At 42.6% G+C, this 20,673-nt stretch overlaps 1 protein-coding gene across 3 annotated transcripts; it reads left to right on the top strand.

Annotated features, from left to right (window-relative positions):
• Positions 1–1,230: 1,230 nt before the first annotated feature.
• Positions 1,231–18,812, top strand: kif3ca (kinesin family member 3Ca; the record flags this gene model as incomplete). Of its 3 annotated transcripts, none has more annotated exons than XM_079291296.1 (8): positions 1,231–2,646; positions 11,374–11,475; positions 12,342–12,464; positions 14,335–14,453; positions 15,232–15,348; positions 15,677–15,788; positions 17,364–17,509; positions 18,419–18,812. In XM_079291296.1, the coding sequence occupies 8 exons, from the start codon at positions 1,231–1,233 to the stop codon at positions 18,504–18,506; spliced, it is 2,223 nt and encodes a 740-aa protein (XP_079147422.1). In that variant the 3' UTR covers positions 18,507–18,812. The 3 variants fall into 3 exon arrangements, with proteins under 3 accessions (XP_079147422.1, XP_079147423.1, XP_079147421.1); XM_079291297.1 differs by having other exon boundaries at positions 15,232–15,352; positions 15,693–15,788; XM_079291295.1 differs by having other exon boundaries at positions 15,232–15,354.
• Between the last annotated feature and the right edge of the window lie 1,861 nt (positions 18,813–20,673).

Below are 20,673 nucleotides of genomic sequence, written 5' to 3'. Positions count from 1 at the left end.
GTGTCATCAAGTAACATTTTATTGGTTTTGGAGAGATTTTTTATATTAAATGAAAAGGACTTTTATTTGATTGCAGAGGTACCAAGAGTTTGCCCATATCTCCAAAACAAAGGGCTGTCAGAATGATATTCATGATGTAGGAGCTCCAGATTTGTCAGTGTCTTTTCTATCTGCAGTTCATCTGAATTAGACTTTTTACTTAAATGCAGTTTTGTTTCATCATATCACCTGGTTATTGTAAATACCATGGGCTAACAGTAGCTTATGATGCATGAAGACCATTCCAATTAAACTAATAGTTTGTCTCTTTTGATTATGAGAAGATATGTGATATATGATAGAATCTGAATTGTAAGTCGCTTTGGATAAAAGCGTCTGCTAAATGACTGTAATGTGATGTAATGTAAAAGGATTCTGGAAATTATACAGAGACAAAATATAGTATATAGAGGCCGTAAAATACAGTTTAAACTACAGCATTTTCCCAAAGTTTCCAGAGATACTTAATTAATATGTATGTAAAGGAAACATTTGCATTTTTTTCAAGACGCCCATACGAAAAAAAAGAGCAAATATAATGTTTTATCTAACTACACTTCATTTCCCATGATCCTTTGTTCCACTCCGCAGTGATGTGGGGTGTGGTATTTGAATGACTGTGTGCGTGTGTGTGTGTGTGTGTGTTGCGTACAGTCGGGAAGCTCCGTTTCTCCGCACAGACCGAGAGCCACAAGCCCATCGGAGCATCAGTGAGCGGCGGGCAGGAGGATGCGGGACGGCGGCGTGTAGCGGATCTACCAGGACCATATGAGTGGGATATCTGAATATGTTGTTATAGTCGGCATTGCTCAATATTTATTTTTTCACCGAGTGAATCTGGACCGGCAATGGAGCGTCGATCCAACGCGTGAAAGCTGATGACCGTCTGTGTATCTGTGAGCGAATATTACAGACAATAAGGAAAGGGAATTAGCCATTCGACTAGTGGCATGTTCCATGAATTGTGTTGGAGGTTAAAGGAGTCTGTTCTTTGGCACTGTAGCTATTTTATTCATGATATGATCCAGAACCATACTGAATTTGTCATTAATGATTTTCAAAAAATCAATGGTTTCACAATTCACAGGCAGACAGGAGGTCTGATTAAAGGCATCATTGCCAGCCTGTTTTGAGTTAGCTGATATAGATTGTCCTTTTGTTGCATACAACAACAAAAAACGGAAGCCAGTCATGTCAAAAAATAAGAGCAGTGAGTCAGTGAAGGTGGTAGTTCGATGCCGTCCTTTGAACCGGAAGGATGAGTCCAATGGGCCCGCGGGGTGCATCGTGCAGATGGACCTGCGGCTCGGACAGGTGATCCTCCGAAACCCTCGAGCACCAGCCAGCGAGCCTCAAAAAACATTCACCTTCGATGCAGTTTATGATGCAAACTCCAAACAGGGAGACCTGTACGACGAGAGCGTGCGGCCGCTGATAGATTCGGTGCTCGCAGGGTTCAATGGTACCATATTTGCGTACGGACAAACAGGAACTGGGAAGACGTACACCATGCAGGGGGCGTGGATGGACCCAGAGAAACGGGGTGTGATCCCTAACGCTTTCGACCACATATTCACGCACATATCTCGCTCGCAGTCCGATAAGCAGTACCTGGTGCGGGCGTCCTACCTCGAGATCTACCTGGAGGAGGTTCTGGATCTCCTCGATCCCAACCACGGCAACGCCAGAGCCCTGGAGCTCCGGGAGAGTCCAGAGTCCGGGGTGTATGTGCGCGACCTCACATCGTGTGTCTGCAAGAGCATCAAGGAGATCGAGGAGGTGATGAACGTGGGCAACCAGGCGAGGGCTGTCGCGGCCACAGACATGAACGAGCACTCGTCTCGGTCCCACGCCCTGTTCCTGATCACAGTGGAGTGCAGCCAGCCCGGACCCGACGGGAGGAAACACATCCGGGTCGGACGCCTCAACCTGGTGGATCTGGCTGGCAGCGAGCGCCAGGCCAAGTCAGGCGTCCAGGGAGAGCGCCTGAAAGAGGCCGCCAAGATCAACCTGTCCTTGTCAGCCCTGGGGAACGTGATCTCAGCACTGGCCGACGGGCGCAGCGGCCACGTGCCGTACCGGGACTCTAAACTGACTCGGCTGTTGCAAGACTCTTTGGGCGGGAATGCAAAGACTGTCATGGTCGCCACCTTAGGCCCGGCCCCCCAGCACTACGACGAGACCCTCACCACCCTCCGCTACGCCAACCGGGCCAAGAACATCCAGAACCAGCCAAGAGTCAACGAAGATCCCAAGGATGCTCTACTGCGCGAGTTCCAGATGGAGATCGCTCGCCTCAGGGCTCAGCTCAACCACAGGAAGTGGAGGACCAAACAGAAGAAGGAGCAGGTGGACGGCGAGGGCTGGGAGAGAGATGGGGATGAAGAGACGGAGGGTGAGGAGGACGAGGAGGAAGGGGTGGAGAAGGACGCGGAGGAGTACGTGAAGCTGGAGGAGCAGCGGTTGGAGAGGGAAAAACAGGACATCAGAGAAGATCAATTCATGTTGGCTGAGGAGAAGCAGAGGCTCCTGGGAGAGAAGGAGAAGATGATGGGAGTTCTGAGGAAGGAGCAAGAAGCCACTGAGCAACTGACCGCCAAGTACAAGGTGAGAGCTCGACCCTGTGAGTCAGTAGCTTCATACATTCATTCTTGACATTCATAGACAAAAGATAAACATGCAGAAATACACGTGTCATGAAAACACAGAACAGGGTAAAACAACCAACAAGACCCATAAACTGCTCAGTTTTTAAATGGAATTCACTCATGGTTTCATCTTTCTCCCTCTCTTTCTCTCTTTCACACACACACACACACACACACACACACACACACACACACACACACACACACACACACACACACACATGCACACTAACCAGGAAGTCAGATTAAGGACATGTGGTCCTTGGGATTATCAAGTGTGATAATCTGATGAGCTGTTATTAAGGGGCATTACAACACAAAGAGCTTCATATCCAATTAAATCTCAGTGTGTGTGTGTGTGTGTGAAACAGGTATTAGTCGAAAATAAACTCTCTACATCAGAGGTCTTCAACCGGGGGTCCGCGACCCCTAGGGGGTCCGCGGAGGTACTGCAGGGGGTCCGCAAAATGTTTAGTTGATTAGACAAATTATTATTTTTTTCCAAACATGACTCTTTCCATTATTGTAATAGTTCAGTATTGTATGCAAGATAACAGGTATCTTTATGCATGGCAGTGGCACTAATAGGCCATCACCCATTTTTCGTTTCCACAATTATGTTTAAAATGAAAACATCAATCTGAATAGCTTGTGTGCATGATTATCATGCAATTGACAATGTTGATATTGCCATTGGTATCAGCTGACAAGGTATGTTTATAAATGGCAGTGGCACGGCCTCCCTCACTGTACCTTGCACATGTTTAAAATAAAAACATGAATATATGAACCTATGTATTATCTGAATAGCTTAGTATTGAATGCACAGTAAAGAGGTATGTTTATACATGGCACTAGGCCCAGTTTATTATAAAACACAACTTTATACAATAGGTCGGGGGTCCCTGCTCCATCTCTATCAGTTTGGGGGTTCTTGGCCTGAAAAACGTTGAAGACCCCTGCTCTACATTAAAGGGGCCCTCCAGCTATTGAGTAATGTACTTCCACAAAGCTTGGAGACTTGTTGGAGACAGATGAAAACAACACAATGATCAGAATATATGCAGCAGAGGCTGTGATATCCCAACCTTTGTTCCTTAGTATGGATCCAGCCCTTCAAAAACTAATTTCCTACATTTCCCATATGATTTTCCCAATTATGTGATTATGTTGTTTACATTTCACCTGGTTGAATATCACTTTTTGCTATCTGTATACATAATCCAAAGAGAGCCAAACTTGCTTTGTGGCCTCTGGCAGTTATTGGGTGCAAGAACAACTAATCTCTACGTGAAAACTAGTTTGTGAGGTGCAGCCTGGTTTCATTTATTGATGCTAAATCTCCACTTTAACTCGCTGTGATGACAAACGGATGATGCAACTGACTCCGGCACCAGTGGTTCCAACGACTGGCAGTGTTTGTGTATGTGCTTCTCGTTCCCCACTGTCTGGTCGGATGTCTCATACGTCCAGACGGGAACTGGTGACCAATGTAGCTTAAAATGTCAATTCTCTCTTTGCCCGACGTGCAGCAATCAAAGACTGAGTCGGAGCTGCATTAATTACTTGCTCTGATTCATTTGCCATATCCAGTCAATAAGTCAGCCATGCAGAATGACTTTGTGACGACAGTCCACTGTAGCTGCAGCCTGGATCAGTTTACTGAGCTGCAGAGGCCCTCTTGTGAGGAAATGAGAGGAGGAAAAAGATAGTTTCAGTGGGAACAATGGAAGGGCAGGTTGAGGTTGTGTCCTCTCTTTCTGTTATCAATTTGGTGATGTTCTGTGCATATGTTTCTACTTTTCCCTCAAACCTACCAGAATGCCTTTAACAACTCCCAAAGCAGAGGAGTGATGGGTAATCTACAGCCTGTGTAGGTGGTAGTGTAATAACACAGAGAGATTTTCTAGTTCAGAAAAGTTACAGTTTTAAAGTCCCGGTAATGTAAAATCTGAGATTTGTTTCGAAACACATTGTACATTATAGAAAAATAATTTTAATAATCTTGAAATGACAGTGAACTATACAGTACTCAACTGTGGAGTTAGACCGTTAAACTGTTTTTCACCATTTTTGTGTTCAGGATATTATGGGCAGGGCTGAAATCATAGCTCGATGACGCACTGGAGCCATCCTTAATATAACACCTCCCCTAATATAACAACTAGCACATACATGTATCATCAGTGGTTCTGCTGCTTGATTGTCAGTTCCAACACCAACTTACCACAGCCCAATTACTTGTTTCACGATCACAATGTTATCAATTAGGTCAGATAGCATTTTGAAAGTCTTTTTTTTAATCTTTACCCAGACTTTAAACTCGTATCTTAAAACACAGCATGCATTGTGGCTGCATTACATTCTGGTCTTATTGAAACGTTGATCTGTTTGTCTTCTTCTTCCATGTCTGGCTGGGCAAAATGGTGGAGATCAGTATAACATTTTTATTTGTTTTCATTTTGACATGGATGCACAGTTTACCACAATATGGCTAATGTAAGCAAAATCAGTTGATATCAGACACAACAAATCTTGTTCTACTTTTATGCATTACATCAGACAAAACTCTTCACATGCGCAAAAGAAAAACCTATTTTGTTTATTTTAATAATAAATGCACACTACGGCATAGACTCAAACGAAAGGTCCAAAATCCCTCAAATTGGCAAAAGTATTGCAGTCTGTATCAAAGCCCGACAATAAACTGTAACTATAGGGCTGTGTTAACGCTCTGTAGTATGCCTCATCTTTAATATGGGGCACCTCTTCATTCTGAGTGAAGGTATGAGGTCTGGGAAAGTCCCATGAGACAGAGCTAATGTATATCCTGATGCCCTTCACACTGAGTGCTTTCATATACGTTTTCTGCATCTCATAGTTCTTCCCGTCACGTTGTCCTGCAAAGTGACTCGGGGCTGATGCTGTTTTGTGCTAAATCATGTGAAATCATCTGCGATCACACGGCACAGTTCAGTGGGTCTTTGTGGCTGTATTTTTTGTTTAATGCTGACTGTGTGGCTGCTGTCAGCGCTAACAATCAGCAAAAGCCCCCCCCCCCCCCCCCCCCTCGAGGAGGAGGAAGATGATTAAGGACAACTGGTATTTCCTGCCTTTGATGTATCTGAAGGAAAGCCTGCATATGGTCAAAGGAATGTTCTTCATGCAAGGAACAAGTTCACTTGTTTATTCTAAGACGCAAATCTGTTGGTTGTGGTGTTCATGAGATTTGTTGACGATAAGAAAAATACATAATACCACCAATGTTGTCCAAAAAGAAGCACACCGTTGTACTGGCTGACATGTTCCTTCATTATCATGAACACTCACTGTAGTTTACTTTAAGTCGTCACAGATAGCATTTTTTTCAAAGATTTACACCTTCAGTAAGAATGAATAGGGCTTGAGGAGGAGTGCCACAGCTGATGGATGGAGATGAACTAACACGTTGCTTGTTTTGATGTTTTCAAAGCATTTGGTGACAATATTTAAAGAAAACAAATAGAAGACCATTACCCTTTAAAGAGAAAAGGCTTTATTTATGTGTACACTGGGGGGATACAACTGAATCTAGGCATATGTCACATGTTTTGGTTACAGGTCAGTTCACTATGACTGAATGTGGACAAAGATCCCTTTATATCCATTTAAAGTCTTTAGCTCAGTGCTGGTGTCACTGTTCATGCTCAGAAAGTTTCTTTTTAAATCCCACCTATTACTCTTAAAACATCTTTTCTATGTCTGAGAGGAATTCTGGGTATTTTCTTAATGTTTAAGTCAATGGATAACTGGTCAAGTGTTAACATGACGTCATATGTTCCTATATTATACACTATAGTCAATAATACATCATCCTTCATCATTTATTGCCTTATTACTCATGAAGTTGTGACCCTGAAACATTTCCATTCTAATCAATAAGCCCCGGCTCTGCCTCCCTCTGATTGGCTGAGAGTGATATTTGGCAACCAATCACAGTGTGTGGCCTGAGGGTTTCATTTTTCTCTCTGCTCTGATAACCAATGAGATACAGGTTGCTAGGCAGGGAGACAGCTTGAGAGAGAAAGATAGCGAGCAAGTGTGTGTGTGTGTGTGTGTGTGTGTGTGTGTGTGTGTGTCTGGAGACATGAACTCAGAAATAACCAATTATAGATACAATCATTAAAACCCTTCTCCCTTTTCCTCCCTCTCTCTCTCACCCACACAACACATGTAAGTGGGTCAGGAAACAGCCTTGTGAAGCTGTGTTGGGTCAGCTGGTGTTTCTGCAGGCTGCCATTAGCTCGCTGGCCTCCAAGGTGCTGCTCTCCATCTGTGGATTGTGTGTTGTAATGTTGCTGCAACTGTTGTCTGCGCTGCTGGAGGTGCCACCAGGTTTGATTTACAAGAGGTGGTGGAAGTAGATGTATTGAGATCCTTTACTTAAGTAAAAGAACACATACTACACTGTAAACATACTTACAAATCTTACAGCATGTAGTAAAAGTATAATCAGGAGAATTTGCATAAGTATATTTTTTTTATAATTTATTAGTCTGATGATTATTTTCTCCCATTGTTGGTTATATTCACATTCACACACTGATGGTAGGTGTCTGCCATCAGTGTGTGAATGTGAATATTCTGATGGCAGACACCTGCCATCAGAATATTCACATTCACACACTGATGGCAGTAGCTTATCAGTACGCGTAAACAGTGTGAATTAGCGTTAGCATTAGCGTTAGCATTAGCGTTAGCATTAGCGTTAGCATTAGCGTTAGTATTAGCGTTAGCATTAGGGAAATCCTTCGCAGCTGTGCGCAAGCTGTCTGTGACGCTGAACACACCTCTACCTGCCTCAGCGGCCTGTGAAAGACTATTTAGCATCGCAGGACTAGTCTTCAGCCCAAGAAGAGCGAGACTGAGCAATTTTAAAAACCAACTTCTTTTGAAGATGAACAGGACATTTTTCAGTTTCAAGTAATGACTGGGTTGTTCCTTTCGGTGCTGCTTTAGTATTGATCATGTTTTGATATTTGAGTCATGTTGTGGATGATCAGATGGAGTTATGATGGCAGCAGTCGCCCAATTGCAGATTCAGCTTGAGCAAAACCTTTGTCTATTGTGTTCAAATCAGGCCCACAGGAGTTTACAAGGCAGCTGTCCTTTCTCTAAACACTGACCTGATGCATCAAGTGGATATGTTTTGCTGAACATAATATTATGCATTGGTCCTCTACATCCTCTAGTCTAATGAGCAGACTTATAAACGCACTGTTACAACTCCTTCATAGTGTCAGACTGCTTTTCGGAGAATTATGATGATAAGTTCATAGTAGATGCAAAAGTATACTTATGTACAATATATTATGTTGAACATTGTTGCTCCTGGATGAATCACAGCCAACCCAATTATTGTCAACACAGCTCATGTCATTGGTCATGGTGCCACAGCACTTAAAATAATAAACTTCATAATTCTCAAAATTCTGACCCTTTGCTTTTTCATTAACAGCATTTACTTGTACTTTTACTTTCAATACTTAAGTACATTTAACATCAGAAAATTACTTTTGATACTTAAGTACAATAAATATCAGATACTTTAGGACTTTTACTCAAGTAGTATTCTAATAGGTGACTTTTTACTTTTACTGGAGTAGTTTTCCAGTAAGGTATCTTTACTTTTACTCAAGTATGGCTTTTGGGTACTTTATACACCACTGTCAAACACCGACGCTTTTGGCCAGTGGCCCTTGGCGTCTTGCTACCGACGCACAAAGCGCCCTTTAGCGTCTGCATGAGACGCACCAGGCTTTCAACTAACTCCAATGTAAACCCGACCACGTCATTAGTATTGAGAGCGACAACGTCTGCTAAGGGCGGGAGGCTGAACGGGGCCAACAAACACAGGACATTTACTCAGGGGACCAGTGTTCGTGTCCTGTGTGGAACCAAAAGTTAAGTGATCTGTACAGATTTTATGTCATGTGATGGTACGTCACTGAGTCACGTGACATTACGTCCGTAGCCAAAGTTACTTAACAAGCATACTTATTTTGCTCTAACTGCAACCGCTTCACAATGTCCACCACGGTCAAACCGTCTGCATCAAGATACTACGCCGGGGCCTTCTGTGACGTGTAAATATGAGATCATGTTGCCTGCTCAGACAGAGGAGATGATTGCGTTGCCGCATGGTAGACCATGCTGAGAGTTTAAATCTATCAAAAGCACCGACACACATTGTAAGACATTACATCTGCTTCATTGATCGAGCGTATGAGAAACCATGCAGGACTCTAAATCTGAGCCTGCCGAGGACTGAGAAGTAGATACAGGAAGGTTTCTAATGACATTATGAAGAAACTGAAGCTCTACTGTGACCTGAAGAGATCATCAAACATCCTGACTGCATCTCTTTGTGTCTGTCTGTGCGTGTGTGTGTGTGTGTGTGTGTGTGTGTGTGTGTGTGTGTGTGTGTGTGTGTGTGTGTGTGTGTGTGTGTGTGTGTGTGTGTGTGTGTGTGTGTGTGTGTGTGTGTGTGTGTGTGTGAGACACACCGAAACATCAATCTGCATGGATGCCTGGAAACAGAATGATGACTCGAATGAGAAGTGACTCGTCCCCCATGTGACTGAAGGTGATTTGGACTCGTCACTGAGTAATTGCTCCTCCTCCTGCTCCCCCCTCTCATCCTCCTCCTCCTCCTCCTCCTCCCCTCTCTTCTTTTCATCTTCACCTCTGTGAACCTTAACATTAGAAACATGATTCCTATAGTGTCATGGGAACCTGTGACGCCATGACTGCCGTGAATAAGTTCATTTCTTTCTAGACTGTGAACTCAAATGTGATATGAAGTCAAAGCAGGATTACATTACATTACATAATTCATTTATGACAAAACAATCTCACCACATGTAGTAGTTGTTCTGTAGACCACATTTTAAAATGTATTCTTCAGATAAAACGATAATTTTTTTGGTGATGTGGCATCATCATCCTGCAGCTATTAGAGCACTACGTGAACAAGGAATGACGGACATTATCGGAAAGTCTTTGTTTCAAGTTCAGAAAAAGAGCGGGGGATCTGGACAGTGTAGCAAAACATTGCTTGAGTTTAATTGGGGTGTTGCTGCATTTGTGAATTAGTATAATTCGTTTTTTGACATACTTCCATGAACCCAGCGAGACTCAAAGTGGATTCTGTTATCTTTTACTGCAGTTAAAACATGAATAGGCATTCTTCTTCACTATAATGGCATGATGTATGTGCCTGGTGAGGCATTGAGCTGTCCATTTAAGTCATAACAGCCTTTACGTAGAGGATTTATCCAACCAGCCTATCAGGGAGGAAGAGACCAGGGATGCATGAGAGTGAAAACCTGTGACATGAATAAGCCCTTTAATGAAGCTGAAAGAATATGACAAAACACAAAGAGCAGCAAACCAGGCAGTCTCACACACACACACACACACACACACACAAAACACACACACACACAAAACACAAAAGACAGCTCGAAACAAAGAATCTTTCTGTAGAGACCTGCTGCAGACGCATCCTCTCTGAAGGACTCCACTGTACTCTTTGCATGAATGTGGGGTTTTTGTGTGTCTGTGGGGGTGTGTGTGTGTGTGTGCTAGTAATAAAGAACGTATAGGCTGCACACAGCTGACACACTGTCTTTTTGTATAAAGTCCTGAGACTGAGTACAAAATGGCCGTGGCCCCCGTTTGCCCTCTTTGGGCCCCATTTTTCTCTCTTCATTCACATTGTTGCTCACAATTCTTTCTTCTCTATGTTCATTTTAGATTTCTGTCATCAGGACATGCAGTGTGTGTGATCATGTGTGTTTGATTCACCCCTGCAAGACAGATTGCATCACCGTGACCTCAGGCCTTTAATCTCCACGATAACCAAAGGCTCTGTAACCAGAGGCATGAAACGACAATGATTCTTCTTCAGATAACACACGCATGTTATTTTTTAAAAGGTAGAAATTATAACTAGAAGTCAGGGAAAGCAAACCTCACAAAGGCTTCACAGACTCTTACTTGTTGGTTTCTCGACATCATTAAGCTGAATCTGTAGCTCTATACAATAACAATAGTGGTATACACGTGCCTGAGGATGGCGCTAAATGAAAGGTTAAGAGATCACTAATGTTATTATAATTCGTCCTGATGGAAACATGAATGTCGGTGCTAAATGTCGTGGCAATCCATCCCATTGCTGGTGGCGCTATAGCTGAAAAGTCAGTAGATCCCTAAAGTCAGTGTGAATCATCCTCTGAGGAACATGAACGTCTCCACAAGACGTCGCGGCTATCCATCTAATAGCTGTCGAGATATTTCAGTCTGGACCGACGTGGTCATCAGACACTTTTGAACGTGATTCATGTCTGAGGTGCTACAAAGTTTTAAGCCGAGCTCAGCTTGTTGTGGGATGGTGTCATAGTGGATGTTAAGCTGCCCACGTCCAGCTCCGCCCACCTCGTCAGCACAATGTCTGCACGACTGCAGCTCCAACACACACATTAACACTCACAAAGACTTAACTGTTCGGTGTCCAAATGAACTTAGTTTGACCTCAAGAGAGACACTCCAGCCATGTCTTTGAAGATAATGTAGCTGCTACAAGGACACAGTACAGGTTCTTCTTCCAAAATACAAATCCACGTTTCCATTTTGCTTTTCTTAGGCGATGGAGAGCAAGCTGCTGGTTGGTGGGAAGAACATCATCGACCACACCAACGAGCAGCAGAAGATGCTGGAGGGGAAAAGGCACGAGATTGCTGAGCAGGTAAAACTGTGTGTTTGTATGGATAAGACAAATAATTCATATTTTTTACATGGCAACGAACTGCATTTTACTGGATACTGCAGAAAAATAATGGTAAGTGGAACCGTGAATGAATGAGGATGTTTTTTTGCTTGTTTTAGTTTTTTGCGTCCGGTCTGTTAATAATGAGTATAATATTGAGAATATCTGCTAATGTCAAACAAGTTCTGCAGGGAACTACGAGAAGTCTATGAGAAAACGACCCTAATTCACACTTGATTTATTATTCCCTCAGTAAACATTGTAAACATGAGTTTATGGTCTCAATCACTAGTTTCAAGTATTCTTCAATACAGCATGATGTTCATTTCGTAAATGATGGTCCATTTAGAGTCAAATAGACCATAAAGCGGAGTATGCTTTAAGGCAGGCTTACTGTGATTGACAGGTCGCTGCCGCTACCAGAGCCGTATACGCCCTCCTCCACATTCCAAATGTGATAACTTCGTTTCATTGGTTGCGAAAAAAACAACATGGCGACAGCGAAATTGCCGAACTCAAGGCTTCAAAACGATAATCCACAAACCAATGGGTGACGTCACAATGACTACGTCCACTTGTTATATACAGTCTATGAAATCAAGTGCTCTTTATTTTGACTATATTTGACTATTTTTTTTCCCTTTATTGTAATACAGCTTAAAAACCCATCCTTAGGTTCTAATACTGTTTTTAAAACGAGTCATTATTTCAAATAATTTTAAGTAAAGAAATGCATTAAATTCATTTCATATAATATATTGTTTGATGTTTGTGGAGAGGAGTGCTTGTGTGGAAAAATACAACCGCAAACAGCAGAAAGGTGACATTTTAATAAATGCTTTCAGACGCGCAGCGAGAGGGAGATACAGCAGCAGATGTTGGTCCGGGACGACGAGACGGTGGAGCTGAGAGAGACTTTCACTTCACTGCAACAGGAGGTGGAGGCCAAGACCAAGAAACTCAAGAAGGTGCTCAGATACTTTATGTCCATCGATGTAAGAAATTCAGAAAAGGATTGTGTACACAAATTCTCATACACGCTCATTCATACATGCAGCAAGTGCACACACTTTTATAAACAGAAGACACAGATCCACCTTCCTTCTTTTTTTTTTCCTAATGTCAGTATATCCCTCTTTACCCCTCTTGACCCCTGACCCCTGACCTGGATCCTAATGGCCCCCTGCTTTGGACACATGGTCCGTTCGGACACACACTTTACTCTCAGTGCCTCAAGGTTCGTCCTGCCGTCCCCTCCTCTTTGCTGGACCCCTCCCCATCCCTCCGTCATTCCCTATCTTGGGCCTCTTCACGCTTCTCATGCTAACCTTCTCAATCTGTTTGCCCTTCCTTGATAAATTGCTCAGGGTCTGCCAATAAATCCCTCAGTGCAAACCCTCAAAAAACACTCCCAACCTTGTGAACCCTTCGCCCCGCTCTACTCGCCTCCCAATTCGTTGCACGGCCAGCAGGACTAACCCCAAACAACACCCGTTATGTGTGTGTGTGTGTGTGTGGATGACAATGTGATTAATGATCCTGTGATGATCTTTGCTCTCCTGATGCCATAACGTGTGCCATTTACCCTTCCCTCACTGCATGGTGCCGTCTCTGTGGGGAAAAGAAGGAGGATAAAGATTCGATTCATCTCAGAGCTCAGAGGGCTCCTGTTGCTGCTGAACTTTTTGCAGTTGGAGAGCGGTGGTTGATGATAGTCATGGAGCCCTTCTTAAGCCGCGCTTGGACTTTAAATGCACTCTTCAGAGTTTTTTGACCACTAGTAGAGTTGTGGTTTTATGAGCGTTAATACACTAAAAAAGGCGGTAATGAAGAAGACGAGCAAACATGGATGTAAACATCCAAATGTAGCTGTTGATGCTCTCAGGAGGTCTGAATTGTCAATCAAGGGGTCCCAGACACCCAACACGCTATTATTATATACTAAGAGAAGTCTGAATCCAAGAAAAGCGTCAGCCAAGACATCTTTATCTCATCAGAGGTATTTCTCTACTCATGTCGTTGCGCACTGGATTGTTTTCCATGGGCCACAGTGTTGTTTTCAAAAATTCCAATTTCAATACATTTTTATCAACAAATCCAATTTTTTCAAATGCCAAAAAACAAGCTTCCACCACACAAAGTGAGTGACCAGCTGCTGCTCACTGATCAGTGAAACGTGACCTTAAACTGCAGCATCATCTTTTTTTAAAGGCTAACTACAGTCAGGATTAGCCTATTAGTTTTAAAGCCTGTGCAGTCAAAGCATGAACTCAGGAGCACAGCGGGAGAGGGGAGGACTGAGAGGAGAGAGGGAGGGCTGAGAGGAGAGAGGGAGGGCTGAGAGGAGAGAGGGAGGGCTGAGAGGAGAGAGGGAGGACTGAGAGGAGAGAGGGAGGACTGAGAGAGAGAGGGAGGGCTGAGAGGAGAGAGGGAGGGCTGAGAGGAGAGAGGGAGGGCTGAGAGGAGAGAGGGAGGGCTGAGAGGAGAGAGGGAGGACTGAGAGAGAGAGGGAGGGCTGAGAGGAGAGAGGGAGGACTGAGAGAGAGAGGGAGGGCTGAGAGGAGAGAGGGAGGGCTGAGAGGAGAGAGGGAGGACTGAGAGAGAGAGGGAGGGCTGAGAGGAGAGAGGGAGGGCTGAGAGGAGAGAGGGAGGGCTGCCGTGCTGCAGCGCTCCGATTGGATGCCCGTCTCTCTAGATACCAGTGCCTCCAGTGCTGTTGCTACGGGCAACCAAGCTAGAGTTCATCAGCGACTCCGCTGCACTGGGCGACATCTCCTCCTCACCCGCTCCGTTTGTCTCTCTCTCTCTCTCTCTCTCTCTCTCTCTCTCTCCTTCTAGTTGTACGCCAAGCTCCAGTGCATCAAAGCGGAGATCCAGGACGTGAACGACGAGCACGTGAGGAGCCGGCAGGAGCTGGAACAGACTCAGAACGAGCTCACCAGAGAGCTCAAGTTCAAGTGAGTCGGAAAAACGAACGTGCAGAGGAGTCGGCAGAATCAGCAGATATGCCGAGACAGTTCAGCAGATGCGTCAGATAGAGATGTCATGAGTCCAAATATAGAGACATGCTGACAGATAGGAGATGTTGAGATGGATGAACGTCAATGTGAATTTCTGCAACATTTTGTTTAATCAGTTGTTTAAACTCAACAATGCCGCGTTTATTAGCATTTAGTTTTTTGCAAACTTGATATAATTTGCATACGTAAGTAGTAAAGTAAAATAACTAGAAAAACGTGAACTGCATGTTTTTTCTCACATGTTTCTCGTTTGTTACTATTGTGAAAATGTTTGTTAGACTTTGTCCAGTTTACCTTTTTAGACACAAAAGGAGAGGAAGCTGGAGAGGAAAATATGCTTCTTCATATTTTGATATTGGCTGATGTGTTGACCAATGAGCATCACCTGCTAGTGGGCCTTCAGACCAAAAGCAATCCTGTAATACAGCAATGCAATCCACTGTGTTTGACGTGTATGGTAATGAAGGCGGAATGATCCATATCAACATGTCACATGCATCTGGATTACGTGGATCAACCTGATTGATCTACTGTGACTTGGACTGTACCTCAGTTGTACATCGCTCAAACAAATAAATGTTGATTATCATAGAGTAAAACAATTATTCTATACATTTAGAAGAATAGATGAAACAGTCCATAGAGACAAACCATAAAGAGCGCATTATTAAACTCTACAGACAATGTCAACCCTCGGTGTGTTCTTCACATGCAGGTATCTGATCATAGAGAACTTCATCCCCCCAGAGGAGAAGAATAAGATCATGAACAGACTAACCTTTGATCCAGAAGAGGATCAGTGGAAGTTTCAGCCTCTGGTTCCTGCTGAAAGGTCAGTGTGGGTTTGAGATGTTGCGATGTTATTCCCATCGGGGCCATCAGGTGGAAACGATGGACTCGAGAATGTGTTTAATTTCAGTCATGGTTCACGATGTTTTTGACCTTCCTGCTCTCCCCGTCACTCGCTCTTCTTCTCTTGAGTCTTTCCTGTCACCCTCCACTGCTAGTCAAACAAAAGAAGCCCTTTAAACAGACAGTTAAAGTGCTGATGTGGTGTCATTCACAACTGGAGAGAAAGCTGCGCCATGTTTCTTTTGTAAAGAGCGTCACGAAAAGGCATTTTGCCCTTTTTGATGGCCCCCGTCTCTCCCCCTATTCAGTAAATCCTCTTCGCAGATGAAGAAAAGGCCGGCGTCTGCAGTCGGTTACAAACGACCAATCAGCCAGTACGCCAGGGTTGCCATAGCGATGGGAGCTCACTCCAGATACAGGGTAAGTGTGTGTGTGTGTGTGTGTGTGTGTGTGTGTGTGTGTGTGTGTGTGTGTGTGTGTGTGTGTGTGTGTGTGTGTGTGTGTGTGTGTGTGTGTGTGTGTGTGTGTGTGTGTGTGAGTGGTTGTGTAGTGTTCTCATGATGAAACTGACTGGATAAATAAAACATTTCTGATATTAAAGAAGCCAGGACAGTCAGAGATTACCGAACACAGCTGATGTGCTAATGAGATGAATTAAAGGAATAGTCCACCAAATATCTAGTTTTTTAATTATGAAAACATTTCCCCCTGTAGGTTTGAAAGGCTAAAATCTTTAGGGGGTATGGGAGGGATTTGTGGAATACTCATACTTTAATTATTTCCCTTTTTCATCTTTGTGGTTGAATTGCTGGAATAAAAAATGTTCTGCATCTTTACGTAGTGTGCAACTAATCTTAAAAATAAAACATCTGAACGTCTGAAACGTCTGAACTGAATTGAAAAATATTCCTTAATACTCAGAAAAATGGGAATTACGGGGAGACACCTCAGGTGAATGGGGTAAAAAACATGTAACTCATAGATATCACCATGAAACTCCCACAGTTGATTACCGTACTTTATAACAATTCGTTTAGTTTTCTGAAATTGTATTTTTAAATATAGTCAACTGAGGTATGTGAACATTGGATAACGCCGGGTTATAAATTCTTATTTCATATTGTTGACATTATTAGAGTCAAAGGTTTTTACAGAGGGAACCTTGAATATCTCTATTTATCACTCCATAAATCAGAAAATACTGTCAAGCCAGTCAATTTTCACCATGTTTTTAGGAATGCAATGTTGTATACATCAGGTTATGAATGATACATGAACAAACTCCTCTGTAAAAATATTTAGAATATAGATTGGAATGAAACTGGAACGTTTGGTGTATGTAAGTGCTTCTAAAGTGCATATTGAAAAAAACATTTCGAGAAAACAGCCTTTCAAGATATGTTTGTGAAACTCTAAATTGTATATGTTTTCTGTCTACTAGTCTGAAATAAGACTGTTATGGAAGCAAATTAGCCCAACATCTCCAAATTGATCAGTGTCTGAAATGTTTTTGCCTCCTGTCTACTAATTATCATTACTAACTAATCTAAGTTAGTAATGATAGTTTGTTTGGTGTTTTCTAAGCACAAAGTGATGTTCAGAGTTCGGAAAATAAAAGACAATGATTGGAGATACGCAGCATGTGGAAACCGATAATCAATTATTCAGCTGAGGAGCACAGAAAAAGCTTGATCCCCTTAATATTTAACCTGAACAGAAGGGATTAAAAAATTCCCTTTTAAACCCTGAAACCAGAGCTTGCAAAGCCTTGTATGTGATAGTGAGATTATCCCTAATGGAGATTTGCAGCCAGCTCACTTTGTGTGTGTCTGTGTGTGTGTGTGTGTGTGTGTGTGTGTGTGTGTGTGTGTGTGTGTGTGTGTGTGTGTGTGTGTGTGTGTGTGTGTGTGTGTGTGTGTGTGTGTGTGTGTGTGTGTGTGTGTGTGTGTGTGTGTGTGTGTGTGTGTGTGTGCGTGCGTGTGTGTGCGTGTGCAGGCTGAGAACATCATGTTTCTGGAGCTCGACATGACTCCTCCAAACTCCGCCTCACTGGATCGCTCGGCGGAGTCGGAGCCGAACCAAAGTCACTCTCTGGACAACTCGCCCACCAAGGACAGGCGCGTCCGCAAGTCTCGCTCCTGGTGAGACCAGATGTTATCCTGATGTCACCTTCTAGCATTTGGCTTCTCACACATACTGCACTGCTGCATATGTTGGCAAGATAAAGACTTTTTTTTTGTCTTTATTAAGTTTGGTATATTTGTGTATTTTAATTGTCTTTGTCCTTTAAAAAGTCATGTTTGAACTTTACTGTTCAACTGTGATATATCAGGCTCCAGTACATATCTTCAACACAGATCTTTAATGATCACATCTGAGAGATCTTTGCCAAAAAGGGTTTTTGGATAAAAGGTAGAGCCAATATTATTCAATAATATCTCAGCCAATAAGTAGCATGAAATTGCAGAACAGCAAAGCCAAAGATATATTTTAAGATGTATTTTTCCACTGCAAAATGTCCCACTCAGTATATATCCTGATCACAATCATTTCAAAATGCTAATTTAAGGGTTCCTTATCAATGTGTGGATGTGAAAAGATTGATGTCGGCCAATATATTGTTATCTGTTTTTGTTTACCCTGATTAATTGATGAAGAATAAAGCCTATAATATAATATATTATATATATATATAAATAGATACTTTTTACTCTCAAATATCAATATTCACTTTGGAATTGGACAATTTTTTTAATGAAATACCTCCACTATTAATTATAGTATCCATTTATACAAATAAGACGTTGTGTACGTGGAAAACCTGCTTTTACTGGCCTGTATGTAATTGGTGTAAATGGTTTAGAGTCAATGCGTCTCTAAATGGGATTATTCAGGATTAGCCACACCCTCTTTAGGCACTCCTAATCTGATGGTTTGTCTCTTATTTGCTCAGCAGCCTGTGGTCTCAATGTTGCTGATTAATCTTATTAACCTGTGTCTAAATCGTATGTGAAGGTGGAGATTATATTGTTTTTTTGTTTTTTTTGCAGGTGCCAGACCCCAAAATCCATCACTTCCTCCTCTTCTAATGTCTCCCTGGCAGCATGTCACACCGCCACACCTATGACGGCGCAGTAAAGCTTTAGTGAAGAGGATTTCTTTCTTTTTTTTAAATTGTTATTTATTTTATTCCTCCACTTCCTCTTCCTTCTTTTCCTCTTCCTGTTTTGGCCAGTGATCCTCTTAAACACTTCTACATCTGGGACACAAACACAAACCTCCACCTGTGCTGAGTCCTAAGAGGTAATAAACTAAAGTAGGAAGTCATCTACAGGACAGGAAACTAAATGACCTGATGAACCTCAGAAACTCTATAAAACACAACTTCCTGCTGCTCTACAGATGTAAAGACCCAGCAGAACCCCTTCTACCTTTGCATGAGCCTCGGATCTCCCTTTTAAAACAGCTGGCTGCAGTGCTGTACTGCCCAGACTGTGTGTGTGTGTGTGTGTGTGTGTGTGTGTGTGTGTGTGTGTGTGTGTGTGTGTGTGTGTGTGTGTGTGTGTGTGTGTGTGTGTGTGTGTGTGTGTACAGGGCTGTATGATTGCCTCTTTGTGTGTCTTAAATGTGATCGATTCAGATCTGAAAGCTGACAAACTGCTTGAATCCCCTGTAAGATACCAGTGTACATATTTCAAAGGGGAGACAGTTGGATGAGACATGATGTAACATATGATGTGAGCTGTTGTTGGTCAGATGAGGTGCTCTGAAACCTGAATGGTGACCTTCATCACCCTTGTTGTCTCTCATTATTCCTCTTTGTGTCCTTCGCAGTTTCTGATTTAAAAGCAAAGCCTCAAAATAATCTCATTAAAATGAAATTGGTTTAATTCATACCGGGTCAATGGGGGAAAAGACAAGGCCAAGTCTTTCAGCTGTGTATCCAAGCTTTATTCAACAATTTAATCACGACACTACAGTACAAGTTCAGTGTGAAAGTTCATTCTTGGCCGTGGAAACAGTTTCACAGAAAAAAACATCAAGGTCCACTTACTGGCTTTTTCTGGAGCTGGATTAGATCCATCCAATGAGGAAGACCATAACGTGGTTAGAAAATGTGGAAAAAAGCTAATTAGTGGAGTATTTTTTGTTTGTTTGTTAAAACATCTAATTATGTAGGTCACTCGTTTTCTTCGTCCCTACACTGTCCTCTGATTGGGGACCAGCTAAACAATAGAGAAACAAAAACACCTTTTCTCTGAATGATGATCCGTTCATCTGATATCAGTCAACTATACTTGTATGAGGATGAAGAAGACGAAGACCTTTCACTCCCACAGCAGCAGCTTTAAACATTGAGGTTGGACACGCAGCACAGCAGGTATCTCATATACTGTCACACCTGCTCAACGCTTGACTGGTTTGTTGTTTGGACAGCAGTCTTCAGTCAGGTGTGTCCAGTTCACTGTCACTGGGTTCTTTACTTGCTGTAGGTCAAGAGCAGCAGACAGTGGGGGGTCAGTCAGACTAATTATCACTGTATTATTGATGCTACAGATCCAGTTGCAGCTGAACCCCCCCCCCCCCCCCCCCCAGATAGATGTGAGGGAGCACAACGCAGTCATTTACCAGTGTATAGAAACAACGTGTATTAGCAATGAGTCAATCTGTTTTGTTTTTTAACCATTATTTTTGAACAAAACTTGATACATGACGTTGGTGACACTTAATTAATGTGCAAATATGTTCCGTGACCCAAATATGAAGCCATGCCATTGATATCTGATCATGTGTCAGAAAAATGTGCTCGTGGAAATTCACAGAAGTATATTGAGACGTCCGTGCTGGAGCCTTTTAAAGGTATGTGCGACATTTACTGCAGCTTGCTCGTTCCAGGGCCGAAAACAGGGATGAATACTAATTCATAATTGATCTAGGAAACGAAATGAAAAAAAAGAATGTCAATCACAAGTTCCCCGAGCACGAGGTGACATTTTAAGAATGCTTGTTTTGTCCAACCAACAGTCAGAAGCCTTAAATATTTTGATATAAAATAGAGAAAAGCAACAATTCTGCCTCTTTGAGAAGATAGAGCAAGAAGATGTTTCACATTTTGAATTAAAAAATTGTTTCATAAGCAAATACAGTAGTCTACTAAAATAATCCATCGGTAAGATAAACAAAATGGGAAAAACACTTTCTGTGGTACAGAAAGTGGTGCAGTTGCTGTTTTCGGTGAATTTTAAACGTGTGTTAACCTACTTCCTTCACTGTCTCAGCCGTTTACAGATGCACACTGAGGATT

This window comes from Melanostigma gelatinosum (genome assembly GCF_949748355.1).
Source record: "Melanostigma gelatinosum genome assembly, chromosome: 19".
Lineage (NCBI taxonomy): Eukaryota > Metazoa > Chordata > Actinopteri > Perciformes > Zoarcidae > Melanostigma > Melanostigma gelatinosum.
Note: the sequence above shows the minus strand (reverse complement) of the source record. Positions and strands in the feature narration are given on the sequence as shown.